We start from the raw sequence: 15,007 nt of genomic DNA on the forward strand, positions 1-15,007 counted from the left end.
AAGGCCCTAGTCCTAGGGCAGTGGAGCTACCAAGTCCAACAAGTCCCGTGCTGGGAGGGGCACTCCTGTAACTTCTCAACTCGTGTGCCCTCGCAGAAGTGGTGGTGGTGGTGGTGGGGCCACCTATAAGCTTGAACCCGTTTGCAGCATTCTTCCAAGTACGGGGAGAATCTTGCCGGCTAATGATGCAATTCAGGAATTATCACATCCCAGCCGTCTATTGCAGTAGATCCCCTACTAATCATGTGACTTAGCTTTAGGCCTGGTTTAGTTGGCAAAAAATTTAGTTTTAGGCTACTGTAGCACTTTCGTTTTTATTTGACAAACATTATCCAATCACGGTGTAACTAGACTCAAAAGATTCATCTTACAAATTACAGATAAACTGCGCAATTAGTTTTTATTTTCGTCTATATTTAATGCTCCATGCATGCAACCAAAGATTCGATGTGATAGGGAATCTTGAAAATTTTTGTGAACTAAATAGTTCCCAAAAAATTTTGCAAAATTTTTCAGATTCCCCGTCACATCGAATCTTTAGACACATGCATGAAGTATTAAATATAGACAAAAATAAAAACTAATTGCACAGTTTGGTCGAAATTGACGAGACGAATCTTTTGAGCCTAGTTAGTCTATGATTGGATAATACTTGTCAAATACAAACGAAAAAGCTACAGTGTCGATTTTGCAAAATATTTTGAAACTAAACAAGGCCTTAGCCTTTAGCAGCTCAAATGTCATTTCACGCGAAATGGATTCTTGGGCATGCGAATCGCACGGTCCTGGTCAGTTCGTCCGCTCCGCTCCGCAAACTCAAACTGCAGATCATGTAGGCCTGGTCATTTTGTCCAAACAAATGACTGAATGAGCAGAGTATATTTATATTTAAGCAGAATGCAGCATGTATTCTGATGAGCTAACTAGTTTGTGCAGAAAAGGTGTGGCGAATCACCTCTCGACAACTCCTGTTTCAGACACTGGCATCGTTGCACCATTGCCATCAGGACATTTCATTCATAACAGTGACCAGACATGGGCAGTACGAACTGGTGAGATCTGAAGTGTTCTTACCGGTGTCTGATGAAGTGCTACTCCTTTGTTCTGCAATCTTTACTGGTTTACTGATACCCAAAAGCAGTTACCACAATTTAAAAGAGAAGGCTCCTTTTATCAGAAGAAGAAAAGAGTCAAAGGAAGGGGGAAAAAAAATGAGCCTTCCACCACCTCCAAAGTCCAAACCTCCAGAAAATATAGAAGAGTAGCTTTTGGAAAGTGACGAAGTAAGGAGGTCATTCCAGGGAAGCCAACAAAACAGCTGCAGTATCAGTGAAGCTGTTGCCTGTGCCTGGTGATATGATACCAATGCTATTTCCCACCCTTAACCTTGCCTCTCTTCTAATTTAAACCTCTCTCTGCTGCAAGGGAGCCTGCGAGAGAGGCACAGCACAGAGAGGGTTTGTTTTGCCTTGCCTTGGCTTGGCCTCCCCTCCACCTCCATCGCTGGGCTGGGGAGTATTACATCCGAGGGCACTCCATCTCTTGCGTCCCTTAACCCCTCCACCAATCCAACCCCAATCCCCTCCGTGCCTTAACCCCGCACCGAATCCAGCCTTCGAAGCTTCCTCTTCCTCCCGGTCCCGGAGGCCCTGTTCTTGGTACTTAGGACAAGGTAAAGATTTGTTGTTTTCCCCGTCATCTGGTTCTTCTTCTTGTTGTTGTTGCTGCTGCTGTGTTATTCAGTTCGATTTAACTCGACAGACGCTCCGGCCGTCGAGATTGAGAGTTCGCCTCCTTCCCTCTTCCTGTTCGTCCCCGGTTGCGCCTCCTCTTCCTCTGTGAGTTTCGGTTTCTTGGTGTTCAATCATTTTTTTTCCCTTTCCGTGGTGTTTTTTTCTTTTTTTTTCGATGCAACACAATATCCTCGTACCCCTTGTGCACGCTGTAATGCTAGCCAACTCTCATCAATTGGTTTTAAATATAACAAAAAAAAGTGGCAGCTTTATTCGTCCATCATATGCCGTGTTCCGAATGTGGAGGTTTTTACCTGTTCTTGGTACACTTGCCGGTTATTATTCGATCCACAGCTCACAGTCTTGGCCTATCTTGGTACAGCTGCCATAATTCCACTAATCTGACCTCCATTTCTTGCGGTTACCAATTTAGTTTTTTTTTGTTTATTAAAAAAACGAATTATTATTATCTCCAAGCGGTTCCCGGTTGGTTTCTGTCAGTCAATTCCTAACATAAGGGAGCAGTTGCATGCTTGCATTGGATCCCCTCCGCCTGCAACCGCCTGCTCCTCATTGGGTTCTTGGTCTGTCTCTCGGCACTCTCACCGATGTTTCAAGCACGATTTCAATTTGGCAGTTGCGATTTCTCTTCTGTTTCGAGTGTCTGCAATTCGTGGGGATGGTGGCATTGTTTCCCTGAACACATGGATTGCGTTCTCGCAGGACTGATGGGCGACCATCTCGCGTTGATCGTGGACCGGCTGCTGACAGAGTCGACGCTGGAGGCGGCGATCGGCGGTGGGAAGCGGATGGTCGATCTGCATCAGGAGACGGTGGCCGTCGAGTACTGCCATCGCGCCCTAGGCGGTGGCTCGGCAACGAAGGTGGTGGAGTGCAGGATTTGCCAGGAGGAGGACTGGGACACCTGCATGGAGGCCCCCTGCGCCTGCTGTGGCAGCCTCAAGGTCTTGTCCTCTTTAATCACGCTATTTTTATTTTGGGCCGAAATAAATGCTCTTGGTTGGTTATGCAGCAGATTCATGATCGTGCTACGGTGATTATGCAACTGTTTCTGACCCACTGTTTCTCAGGAGTTCCTAAAATAATGTGTTACGGTTCCTGTGGTCAAATGAAAAGTTGATCTTTTTTCAGCAGAAGACGTAGTTGTTGCCACTTGTTACTAGAGTATTATGTTTGGTCTCTTTATATTTTAAATTGGGCACTAGTTAATGTAGTTGACCTAGCATGAGAAATTGTTGACTTTTATGGTTGGGGTTAGATGTTGTAGGTTGTGCAGTTAGGACTTAGGAGTACCATGTTAACTTGAGGGTCATTGTGGACAAGAGCTATGAACCAAATCAACTGTGTTTGTCTCAATGTGGCTTGGAAGGCACTATCTAGTATGTTATGTAGTGGGCCTTCCTATTTGACAGTGATGTAATAGTGCGTTGAAAGATATAGGTAAGGGGAAGGTGTTGGTGTTTTCAAAAGATAGGGGTATGGAGGGAGCTATCTGTTTGAGTGTGACCTTCACACAATGTGTGGGGCAACTACCCAAATTGCTGAATGCAAGGCGAGAATGTAGGTGGAATGGTGTTGATCTTATTGCGCGTTCTTGTTTCTGATAGTGGACAGATTACCATGCTGTGTGAGGAATGAACTAAGAAGATGTATTTTTCAGTAAGCTAGAGTGATTGAACCAAATTAAAATATTAGTTTCTTTCTTGCAGTATGCGCATCGGAAATGCATTCAGCGGTGGTGCAATGAGAAAGGTGACACCATGTGTGAAATATGCCTGCAGGTAAAAACTTTTAGGTGGTCCAATGCATATTGTTTATTGGTTAAAAAATATGTCAACTGGTGATACAGTTTTAACAAATGTGCAACTATGGAAACATGCCTATGGATTTAATTGTGCTATGTTTCTTCAGCAATTCAGGCCAGGTTATACTTCTCCACAGCAGCTGTTTCACTATGGTAGTATACCAATGAACTTCAGGTACTCGTCTCTTTAAGCATTCTTAATAAAGCTGGTCTGTGTTCTTGCTTAGTTCTCTCAATGAATGGTTTAACGTTTCTCTACAGAGGGAACTGGGAGATTACCCAGCAAGATCTCAATGATTCCCAGATAATAACAATGATGCCCACAGAGCGTGACTTTATGGACAATTACGATGACTACTTTCCTATCAGGACAAGAAGCAGCGCCTTGTGTTGCCGGACAATTGCCATAATTGTGAGTTTCTGACATCAAAACCAACAGTGATTGATGTGGTTTCCTGTATGTCCTGTCTGATGAAGATCCGTCATTGTGATTGTATCATTGAACAGTTCATGGCACTCCTGGTCCTTCGCCACACTCTTCCTCTCATGATTGGTGACAATGGGGAGTACTCATTGGCCTTATTCGCGGTAAGATTGACGATAAGCATTCACCGGTATCTTTTAGTATGCTTTAAGTTGGTCCTGACTTGATGTCTCCTATTGTGCATTCTGCTTCTGGAAATAAAGCTTCTGGTGCTGAGGACTGCGGGAATCCTATTCCCAATCCTGGTGATGGTGAGAGCATTGGCAAGCTTCCACCGTCGACGGCGGCAGCAGGTAATTTCATTACCGAGTCACGCTGTGTCTAATGCAATCCTGATCATGTTCAGTTTAGCAGCCGCAGATATGGCAGAATTGCATGTCACACCTGTGGAAATTTCTCCATTCGTAGTAGTAGAAACATAAATTTGTATCAGGCATAACTCTCGGATCTAGATCATCTAACACTGCAGGAAAGCCGGGAAGCATATATATCTTCATCAGAAAGCGAGGAGGAAGATGAAGACGAAGCGGAAGAAGAGGATACAATTACAGATTCGGCACATCCAAATTACTCACAACCACGCTTCATACCAGTCTACTGACATGGCCAAAAACAAGCCTTCCAAGTTCCAACCTCCCATCTGACGGGAAACTCCAGCACCTCCTGTGTGTAGCTGACAGAAGCAAGGATGATCACAAGGGAAAAAACAAAAAAAAAATCTACAAAAATGAGAATGTGGTGACATAGTAAGATAGCCTGAAGCCACTCGCTTCTATGCCTATAGAGAAGAATGTAGTGGCCCTGCTACTCGTGTACATATGAGAAAATAGCAGACTACTGACAAACCCGGATACTCTAACTTGTGAGCCTCAACTGCAGTAACCCTTGTGTACCTTGAAGATATTATACTGTGCAAAGTACTTGCAATTGCAAATCGAAGTAACTGTGTTTCAGTTTCCAAATGTTATTGGTCCCTTCTCTTTTTATATCTTGCATTTATCATCACTAATTGCAGTCAAATTATCCATTTTTATTGTTGTTGATGTTTTTTCTCTGTAATAGCTTTGCCCTTCGTATTGCAAGAACTCGAGACAGGTAATGTGAGTCATCTGCCAGGATACGTGCTAACAAGCAGCTTGTGTTTCTGGTCAGATATGTACCCGGTTTCCACGCTTTAAAATATCCGCATGTCTTGATTGCGTCAGTTCCTTGACATGCTTTCAAAGAGTATACCAAAGTGAAATCCAGGATCCAGCAATACCAAAACAACATATAGTAACATCTGAGCGCTGATGAACCAACCCAACAAGGTAAAGTACTAAAACATTATCCAGATACACCAGTGATTTGGATACATAGTTAATATCGTAGCAGGTATGGTAACTTTCTAGGCCCAACAAACCAAACATACATTTGTGTTTCATTCACTTATGCAGGAAAGCAACGGTCGTGATGCAAGAACTATCCACACTAGGATAACTTTGGACGTGGTCGAGGTAGCTGAACACCGCAGCTTCACTAGCTGGCAATCCTTCTGAGCCCATAGCACCAAGCTTCCTTTGGTTGAAGTTCTCTACCTCCTGCACCAGCTCATCCTTGGTTCTGCTGCATGATGTGATGACCTAAAAAATTGTTGAAGTGACATCAGAGCCTTGAATGGCCAGGGATATGCTATACTACTTTTGTCATTACTAACAGGTAGTCACAAGGTGAAAGCATATAGCGAATTGAGGATTATTGCAGTAAAGCAGTATACCATATGTGCATAGCAGTTTCAAGTAGATACAATAGGGATACATCAAATTTCACTGTCGATGTAAAACTGGTCTTTCATAATTCTGCCATAAATGTACAAATAAAAAGAAAATTCCAGGTTCAATTTGGATGGAAGAACTGACCAATATACCACCAGGGAAAACCAAGCTAGCAACTGACTGCCAATACATCATTCTGAAATGCAGGAGATGAACATAAATTAGAGGCTTAGACATGTGTGCAAACAAGTGATCTTGTTCTTTCCACATTAAAAAGTCTCAGCAATTGAAAACATGTAAGCATTGGTGTGAATACTGCACGAGGACTAAAAGGACACATCAACATCTACACAGTAAACATTCATTTACCTCTTCACAGGTCCATCAGGATGGAGCCCAATTGCATCAAGAGTCCCTTCATCCATTACAAGTTCAAATCTTCTCTCCAGCTTCGACTCTAATACATCATCAACCTGCAGAAGGACCAGTCATATAAGCTGAAATAGTTCTTTTCTGATCTTACAATATTAAGGCTAGTTATGCACCTAAGATAAGATACAACGAGAACCATTGGGGATATATTATAAACTGAAGCACAAGAAGGACAGCAAATGCGGGCATGCAATATGGACATGCACGTCGATGTGAATATACAAACTACAATATATGCTTAACCGGCTGACTCACCAAGAAATTAATGTGCTCAAACCCATCACGAATTGCTAGGTTCCGAGCAAGCTCAATCGCGCCTTCACTGTAGTCAATCCCAGTCAGATCAGAAAACCTGTATATTGTATATTAACAGGTCAGTGCTAGCATTAACAATGAAAAAACAAAGTTTCACACTTCCTTAGCATACCCCTGCTTCGCAAGCTGCTGCAAGAGTCTGCCACTCCCAGTCCCAATGTCAAGTACGCTGCAGCTGGGTAAATCCCTGCTTGAGCACAAATTTTTGGTCCAACCTACACGGATATCCATGATCTCAGTGCCAAACCTGCAAACCCACACAGGTTTTGGCCAACAAAAATATAAGCATCAAATGCATAAAACGAAAGGGGGGGGGGGCACACAATTGAATTTGCATCACTTCTTTTTCTGTTATCGGTATTTACATCTCCTCTTGAAAGGGAAAATTGCTGCAAACAGCTGTTTCCCCAAAACCCAAATCAGTAATCCGATACAAGTGAAAAGAAAAACTACTCAGCATATTTTGATCTCCTATTTCACCAACGGCTGATGAACATAATTTATAACAGCCAAGCCTAAAATAAAAGATAATGATCATCATATTTCCTGGAAAACTAAAAGCAGAGATGGTAAAGTTACACATGGATAAAAGACGGTTTATTATTCCCATCCTGAAATAAGTTCCTTGCAGCGCGAGGTCTTTGGCCAGTTTGTGGTTGCAAAATGTTGTGATGTGCTACATCGCAGCTGTGGAATACAGTCTTTTACGGGAAAATTTACTGGCTCCAGTTCTTTTTTCTGGTATGGATCTAAAAAGATGCTTCAAGCCAAATGCGACATTATAGGATCTAAAGAAAAGGTGCTTTCAAAAACCACAATGCCAAACGCTAATGGCATGGCAAATGTAGAAAGTTTGTCCAACCCAAGGTTGCTCGAGTCGTCTTTACATTCTTTACTAAAGTAATGCTCCTGATCGTTCATATAAGAAAAGGTCAAACCAGTTTTGTTATATAAATGACAATGAAGCAGAGCACTCATCATCCAGGCAAAAAAGGCTGCCACTCTAGGTTATTGTTTATGCCACAAACAATTTTAGATGCTACCAATACAATAGCTTGAAGAATAGTACCAGTCATCAGCGTGGCTGCGTTCATGGAAATTTGCAAGATCCTCAGCATAAGCACCATCCTGAAAATTCTGCAACCCCAGCAACCGAGGCTCAACGTCACTGGAGTCAGGGACATCCTTGTCGAAGCTGTTAAAGATCCAAAGCAACGAGAACTTGAATACACTAGGCCCAGACAAAATTAGATCGTTTTGGACCAAAATACAATAACCGACAGATCAATGGACCAAATTAAGCTTAATCAAGGGGGGAGAGAATTGATGCCTTTGTTTCCCCAAAACTAGGAATCAGATTACTAGGAATCAGAAATGGAGTAGAATCAGTTCACCTGAAGTCGGAGGAGGGGTGGACGGCAACCGACGCGGAGGGCGCGGCCGCGGAGGAGGCGGAGGAGGAGGCGAGGAGGACCTCGGCGGTGTCTGCGTAGCGCTGATCGTCGTCGAGGGTGCTGCCGTAGTCGCTCTTGATCGACCACGAGTCCGCGGCCACCGACCGGTCGTCGTCCGACGCCATCTCTCCCGGGGGCGCGACGGGGATCCAGGCCCCGCCGCTGACCATGCGAGAAGGGAAGATCTCCGGGTCCTCCGGCGGCCACCGAATCCCCGCCATGGCGCTCGCCGTCGCCTCGCCGGAACCCTAGCCCTTCTCGTGCCGCTCGCTCGCGTGCTGGGTTGGGGTTGTGCCGGGAGGAGGGGAACGACGGATGCGAGGCGGCTCGGTGATGACAGGTGGGTCAGCGGAGAGGTTGGCCTACGTGTCGGTGTCTCGGTTCGTTGGGATTGGCACGGGGGTACTGGGAGAGGGACGTCGGACGGTTGAAGCTTATTCAACTGAAATGTGGGGGCACATAACTGCGGGACCATGTATCAGTTACAGGGTAGAATCGGTGGTGCGCACGAGATTGGGTTGAAGGCCGTTAGCCGCCCGGACTGGACCGGTTTTTATTTGTTTCGCCCTGATTAAATATTTAAATCAGCCTTTTTAGAACAAAATTAGTGGATTTCTTTTTTAAAAAAAAAAAGACAAATTAGTCCTACAGTGAAAAGAACATAATGCCTTCGATATCTTTTAAATGCACGTTAAACGGTGAGACTCTTTGGCCATCCTCGAAGTTTTCAACATATTTATATTTTGAAAACAACACAGAAGAGTTTTATGAGGATGAAACTTTCTCTACTCTCATGAAACTCTTATCATCTCTCTCTTCAAGTGTCACATCAACATATTTAATGTGTATGAAACTCTAATGAAACTCCATAGACACTGACCTTAGGCTAGTTTCAATTGAGAGTTTTATGACGTTATTTCCAAAACTAACATAACATATGAAACTTGATGAAATACCCACTCTCAGTAGAGAGTTTCATTCTATGGTTTCACATGCCTTTACTTTCAAGAATCATAAAGAGTTGTTAATCGTGCCAAGAGATGAAACTCATTTTTTCTCTCTTTTCTTTAAATACACTATCATGTCATAAAAAATGCCTATGTGGCATATTATTTAATGTAAATGAAACTCAAGTGAAACTCCTATTGAGACTAGCCTTAGACCTGTCTCATGATCATTAAATATGCTAGGTTTGTTGAAAACTAAGGTATGAAACCTCCGATGACCTTAGGTCGGTCTCAGTGGAAGTTTCATATGAGTTCCATTCACATTAGAATAGGTTAGCACGTACTCCCTCTGTCCCAATAAGAGTGTTGTTTTAGCCTCAGCGACTTGTCCCAGTAAAAGTGTCGTTTTAGATGAAGGTCCGACGTTTGTTGCCTACACCTAGTATGTAGACCTATCCCACTTCCTCCCTCGTTCTGGTCACTCCTTTGCGAAAAGAAAAAAAAAGAAAAGTGACAACACCAACATGGAGCGCGGAGAGGTCCATAGCACCAGCACCATGGTGAAGAGGGCGTCGCAGCCAACCCATCCTCTTCTCCCTCATCGAGATCTGGCACCATCCCTCTTTCTTCTATTCCACCAATGGCCCTCTCCTCCATCCCCAAATCCATGTAGTGGAGAGGAGGTGCGCAAGGGCGGGCCTGGGCGCGTGATGGAGAGGAGGCGCGCGAGGGTGGTCGTCGCCGCACGATGAAGAGAAGGCGCGCGAGAGGAGGCATGGCTGCGCGACGGAGAGGAGGCACACGCGGGTGGCCATGGTCGCGTACTCGCGTGACGAAGAGGAGGCGTGCTCGTCGGGGCGGCCAACTGCGGAGAGGATGTGTGCCTGCCCATGTGTGGCCCATGGCAAAGAGGAGGCACACTTGCCTGTGTGTGGCCCGTGGCGGAGAGGAGGTATGCTCGATCGCCGGCAATCTGGATCTGAGGAGGGAGAAAGTGGGAGGAGGTATTGATTAGAATATAGGGGTATTCATGTCTTTTACCCTTGTCATTGGTACATGTGCCCACTCCTAAAACGTCAGTTTTATCGGGACAGAGGGAGTAGATATTTTTATAACATACCAGTGTATTTAAGAAGAGACAAGAAATAATATTTATCTAAATAAAACTCTCTTGACATGATTATCAACTCTACATGAGTTTTGGAATTAAATATCTATGAAACAATGGAATGAAACCTCCATTAAGAGTGGGTGTTTCATTTATTTTACATTATATGGCAGTCTTGAAAACAAACTCTCCACTTAGACTGGCCTTACACGAAATACTAGTTAATATGGATGTGGCCAGGGTGGCTTCTGTAAAAGAAAGAGCTATTGGATGCTCAGCTCTTGAAGTTAGTATAAGGCTATGACAAAGTCGCAGCCTAGGAATTCCTATTGTAGAGCATGGCATTTTCTTCCTAAAGAAATGTTGTTTGCGAATATATAAAAGTATGTAAATTGCTAGCTTCTTCAGCCAGTAAAATAGCCTGTTTATTAGGAGGCTTGATTATATATGTAAAGTTTATTTCTCTCTAATTCTCTCCCAAGTTGCAACCATTGAGAACCGGTGTGTTGAGTTGTACATCATTACAGACAGATGATACACTGGCATATCATATGATATCTCCTTGTTTGCTTCAAGGCAACCTGACCTAAAATAAGGACCATTTCGAGATATGATGCCTTTGTTGTTCCATAACAAGTTGCATGTACAGCTGAGGTCCAGTCGGCATTCGGCAAACATGTACATCTTGCTGAGCCTCCATACAGCTACGTGCTCCTAGTATTATCTGCAACCTGTGTGCCGGCTGGCTAGTGAATGAAATGCGATAGCTTTTTTTACTTAAACACACTCGGGTATCTATACCTACATTCAACAACACTATAATAAAGTATAAACACACATACTACAAACCATACCCTACAAACACGTAGGTGCATTCAAACTTATGAATCACACACAAATAATAGCACCATTAAAGTCCTATAGTCATAAGCACCTTAAATCTTACTAGTAAAATAATACCCGATTAAGTCCGTCCTAAGATAATTTTAGGAGTTGAACCGGGGTAAGCTTCACTACAAGAAATATGATCAACTGAGCTACACCGAGTTAGCAAAAGTAAAACATATCCATTGCATAGTTGTTAATATCTTGATTCTGTTGTACGGTTTATAACTTTAGGGTTTTAGTTAATTTGATTCTACAGTTCAACATAGTAGAATTTACGATTTTACAATTCTATTACAGTTACAAAGAGACATTTTCCTATGTGCCATTATAAAAGTTATAAACCGTACGAACAGTACTTTCAGCAATGACTTATCAGCCAAGCAAACAGTATAGTAGCGATTTTCGATCATGGTTAGACAGAGAGTCAAATAACCTGTTGTCTATTTATGTTTAATATGAAAATTTATACCTTATTTAAAACAATATATTAAAAAAAATCAAGATACTCATTTCGTTATTAATGTGAAGAAGGCTAATTCAGAAAGCATTTTCAGGATATAGTTCGAGTGATGATTCATTTAAAAAAAAGCTCTCGATTTTCTTATTTCGTTTCCCGAGCACAAAAACTTGACAACCAAATTGCCAGCCGTGCGTGTGTAGACCCGAAAAAAAAAACAATAGCTTTACAAAAAAAAATGGAAAAGGCAAAGAGAAAAAGAATAGCTGGAAGCTAGCTACTGTACACTCGGAAGCCAGCTCAAGCTAGCTGCCGCCCGCCTAACACCAGCGCAACCAAAGCTGCTCACTCCTGTCCTGCGGCGTCCCGCCGGTCAACCGGCCGCGCGCCCGCCGCGTCACGGAACCTCCTCGATGGTGTCCAGCACTGGCTGCCATGGCCGGTGCCGTCTCAACCCGGTGCCGCCGCCGCCGCCGCCGCCCGACTTGGCTGCGGGCCGGCCGGCGCGTAATTGAGGTTTATTGTTATTATCTGCGCCGAGATCGCCGGTCGCCAGCAGGCCGAGCATCGGGTACACCCTGGCGCCATCGCTGCAGGCCTCGTCCTTCGCGGGGCCCCGGCGGACGTGGCGGCGGTCGGGGGCGCCGCGGTGGTGGTGGGGGGCCGTGGTGACCCTGATCCTCTTCCAGGCGGAGGCGGCGGCGGCCGTGGCGGCGTGGGAGTCGGAGAGCGCGGCCATCTCGTCGTCTGTGAGCACGGAGTAGAGCATGTCCATGGGCAGGAGGAAGTAGCAGGCGTGGCGCGGCTGGAGGAGCTCGTCGGCGGCCACCCCGGGGACGCGGCAGCCGACCGCGAGGCGGCGGGCGTCGCAGACGAACTGGCCCGGGTGGTCGAGCATGAGCTCCGACGCGCGCACCGGGCGCGCCAGCCGCGTCACGGTGCCGTCCGCGTGGATCACCTTGGTGGTGGTGTTGGTGGCCGCCGCCGCCGACGACGACGACGACGACGACGAGGCGCGGCCGCCACCCCCCGCGGCGGGCGCCGCCACCGCCAGCAGTATGCACGACGGCGTGTTCCCCATGAACACGCAGTCACCAACTTCGATCGCAGTCAGAGACGAGAGACAGGGGGGGATCAGGAGATCAGAGGATATGAGACGACGCCTTGGGGGCCAGCGAGAGGGAGTATATGTATACGAACGACGCGGCAGGCGCAGGCCAGGGTGGAAGCAGGCAGCCGAGTTGGTGGGGTGCGGCGCATGCATGCATGGAAGAGGACAAGCAAATGATTTTTGATTACTCTGATGGATGCAGACAGGTTAGGAGCAGCTCGCTCGCTTTAATCAACTCCACACAAAACCCCCTCTCGGCTCTCGCTTAGGTTATTTTAGTCGCCAGGCAGGATTAACCAACGCTTGTTGTACGTGGCAGCGAGAGGACGCGAGACAGCTCTCCCCACCATGGACAAAACGTACAGCTCTTGATTCGGCAGAGAGAGCGTCGAGCGACGACGCAGGGCATGCATGCATTTGGAGCCGCTCCGTCTGGGTGGGAGGGATGTCACTGTATATGCCGCTCTAGCATGGCATCTGTTAATCACTTGTTAATTCGGCGGGCCCGGGTCTAAGCTCTGTCAGAGGATCACAGGCACAGGGTAGCTTAGCTTCTTAGTGCTGGCTAGGCTAGCTAGCCAGCTTGCTGTTGCTAATTCTAATCAAACACGCTCTGCTTTTTCTTGCTTGCCTTTTTCAGACCTAACTTAGGCCTTGTTTAGTTTCGAAAAGCTTTTGGTTTTCGGAACTATATCATTTTCGTTTTTATTTGACAAACATTATCCAATCGTGAAGTAACTAGATTTAAAAAAATTCATCTCGTGATTTACACTGTGCAATTAGTTTTTTTTTCGTCTATATTTAATGCTCCATACATGTGCCGCAAGATTTAATATGATGGAGAATTATGAAAAGTTTTTGATTTTGGCCTTAGCTTGCTGCAGCCTGCAGGCGGCTGCTGGCTGCTGCTGCTGCTTAATTAGAATATGGGCTGCGGTGCTTGACAAAGTCCGGCAGACCGGCACCAACGGCCGCTTTGGCAGTGCAGTGCTAGCAAGCTAGCCATAGCCATTGTTGAGTTGGAGGCCACAAACTGATGACAACGTTAACAAAGCTGATTAAGTTGGTAGTAAGCTGGAGGTCGTCTTTTGATCAGATAGAAAAAGGAAAGAGGATAAGCAGAGAGACTAATGCATCATTCTTAGACCACAATGATCGAATTAGGAACGGAGAAACAGGGCTACAAGCAAACTATGCAGAGTAGGGCTGCACGCGAGAACTTGCTGATCGTCGCAGCTCGTTGTATTTCAAGAACTTATCTTATCTAAGCTAAACCCTACTAGATAAATTTTCTCTTCATGCAAAGTGTCCATATCATTCCCCACTAAGTGACCCACTAAATGTTTTATCTATTCATGCAAGGTGTCCACATCATTTTTCACTAAGTCCATGCCATCACATACTAATTACAAAAAATGACCATGTCATCTATATGATATAAAATACTTTAAATTTTTAATCTATTAACACACAAGTCATATACATACACTATTTATTTCATCACCAATTCCTCTATAATGTAACCAAATAATAGTTTTTCTTCTATTAGCTTAGCAATTTTTTTACTAGATCTAATACAATAAAATACATGCAAGTCAAATTCACACACACACACACACATATATATATATATATATATATATATATATATATATATATATATATATATATATATAGTAAGTTATGTATATAATAATTACTTTAAGAAAATTCCGCAGCTAGTTATTATTGTTGTTGTTGTTGTTGTTTTTGTCGTGACGAGCAATTCAGCAATTAATCAGTATTACTACTCTATTACAAATACTTTTGTATTCCACACTAGCTCTGACTTTCGCGGTGGACCTTGAAATTTCTGTACATATACTATAGTGCTAGCTAGTATATAACCAACAGAAGACGATAACGGTTGTTCGAGAAAACTAATTCCTTCCAGCGCGATGGAAAACAAACATTAGCTTCATTGACACGTTGTTTTTTTAAAAAATTGCTAATTGCTATCTCGTTGTGGTTAGCTCATTAAACAAACAGGGTGTGTGGTGTGGGCGTGTGGGGGTTGCGCGCGCTGTGACTGGGCTGAGGGCCGGATGGATCGGCGTGGCGCGAAGGCGACAGATCCAGCTCGCAAAGGCATGCGAGATGGACCTACTGCAAATCAGAGGATTCCGGCGTTTTGCCCCATATATTCCCCCAATCTTTGCTCGCCTGTGAGTCTGTGACCAGTCTAGTGTTGGCGACGCCAATCAAGGCGCTGGAATCTTAGGAGGGGGATTACAGGGTTTTTCTTAATCAGCTTCGGCAGTACAAAAGAAAAGAAAAGAAAAGAAAAGAAAAGAAAAAAATAGAGTTACTACTCGTGTATGTCCTGCTCAAGTGCTGCACGTGTTCGCTCGAAGAGATGGGCATCTTTGCACGAAAGGCGGTACCATTTGTGCTCGCGTTGAGCCAATAGAGTAGGTGTTTTTTTCCCCACGTGAAAAATTTTACAGATGCCATGCCAAG

At 44.7% G+C, this 15,007-nt stretch overlaps 3 protein-coding genes across 5 annotated transcripts; 1 reads left to right on the top strand and 2 right to left on the bottom strand.

The window, feature by feature from the left end:
- On the top strand, positions 1,362–5,004 carry LOC8079045. 3 transcript variants are annotated; one of them, XM_002455241.2, is made up of 9 exons: positions 1,436–1,672; positions 1,762–1,838; positions 2,457–2,698; positions 3,464–3,535; positions 3,666–3,733; positions 3,820–3,970; positions 4,066–4,146; positions 4,246–4,335; positions 4,512–4,981. In XM_002455241.2, the coding sequence occupies exons 3-9, from the start codon at positions 2,462–2,464 to the stop codon at positions 4,641–4,643; spliced, it is 831 nt and encodes a 276-aa protein (XP_002455286.1). In that variant the 5' UTR covers positions 1,436–1,672; positions 1,762–1,838; positions 2,457–2,461; the 3' UTR covers positions 4,644–4,981. The 3 variants fall into 3 exon arrangements, with proteins under 3 accessions (XP_021312674.1, XP_021312673.1, XP_002455286.1); XM_021456999.1 differs by lacking the exon at positions 1,762–1,838 and having other exon boundaries at positions 1,362–1,672; positions 4,495–4,651; XM_021456998.1 differs by lacking the exon at positions 1,762–1,838 and having other exon boundaries at positions 1,363–1,672; positions 4,512–5,004.
- Positions 5,298–8,389, bottom strand: LOC8079046 (EEF1A lysine methyltransferase 2). The gene is made up of 7 exons (XM_002457428.2): positions 7,938–8,389; positions 7,613–7,738; positions 6,656–6,790; positions 6,484–6,580; positions 6,166–6,269; positions 5,941–5,992; positions 5,298–5,664 (listed from the first exon to the last, which is right to left on the bottom strand). Exons 1-7 carry the CDS (start codon positions 8,216–8,218, stop codon positions 5,467–5,469), a joined length of 993 nt encoding a protein of 330 aa, XP_002457473.1. The 5' UTR covers positions 8,219–8,389; the 3' UTR covers positions 5,298–5,466.
- Positions 11,518–13,216, bottom strand: LOC8070430. Its single transcript, XM_002457429.2, has one exon. It carries the CDS (start codon positions 12,659–12,661, stop codon positions 11,795–11,797), a length of 867 nt encoding a protein of 288 aa, XP_002457474.2. The 5' UTR covers positions 12,662–13,216; the 3' UTR covers positions 11,518–11,794.

This window comes from Sorghum bicolor, chromosome 3, assembly GCF_000003195.3.
Source record: "Sorghum bicolor cultivar BTx623 chromosome 3, Sorghum_bicolor_NCBIv3, whole genome shotgun sequence".
NCBI classification, from domain to species: Eukaryota; Viridiplantae; Streptophyta; class Magnoliopsida; order Poales; family Poaceae; genus Sorghum; species Sorghum bicolor.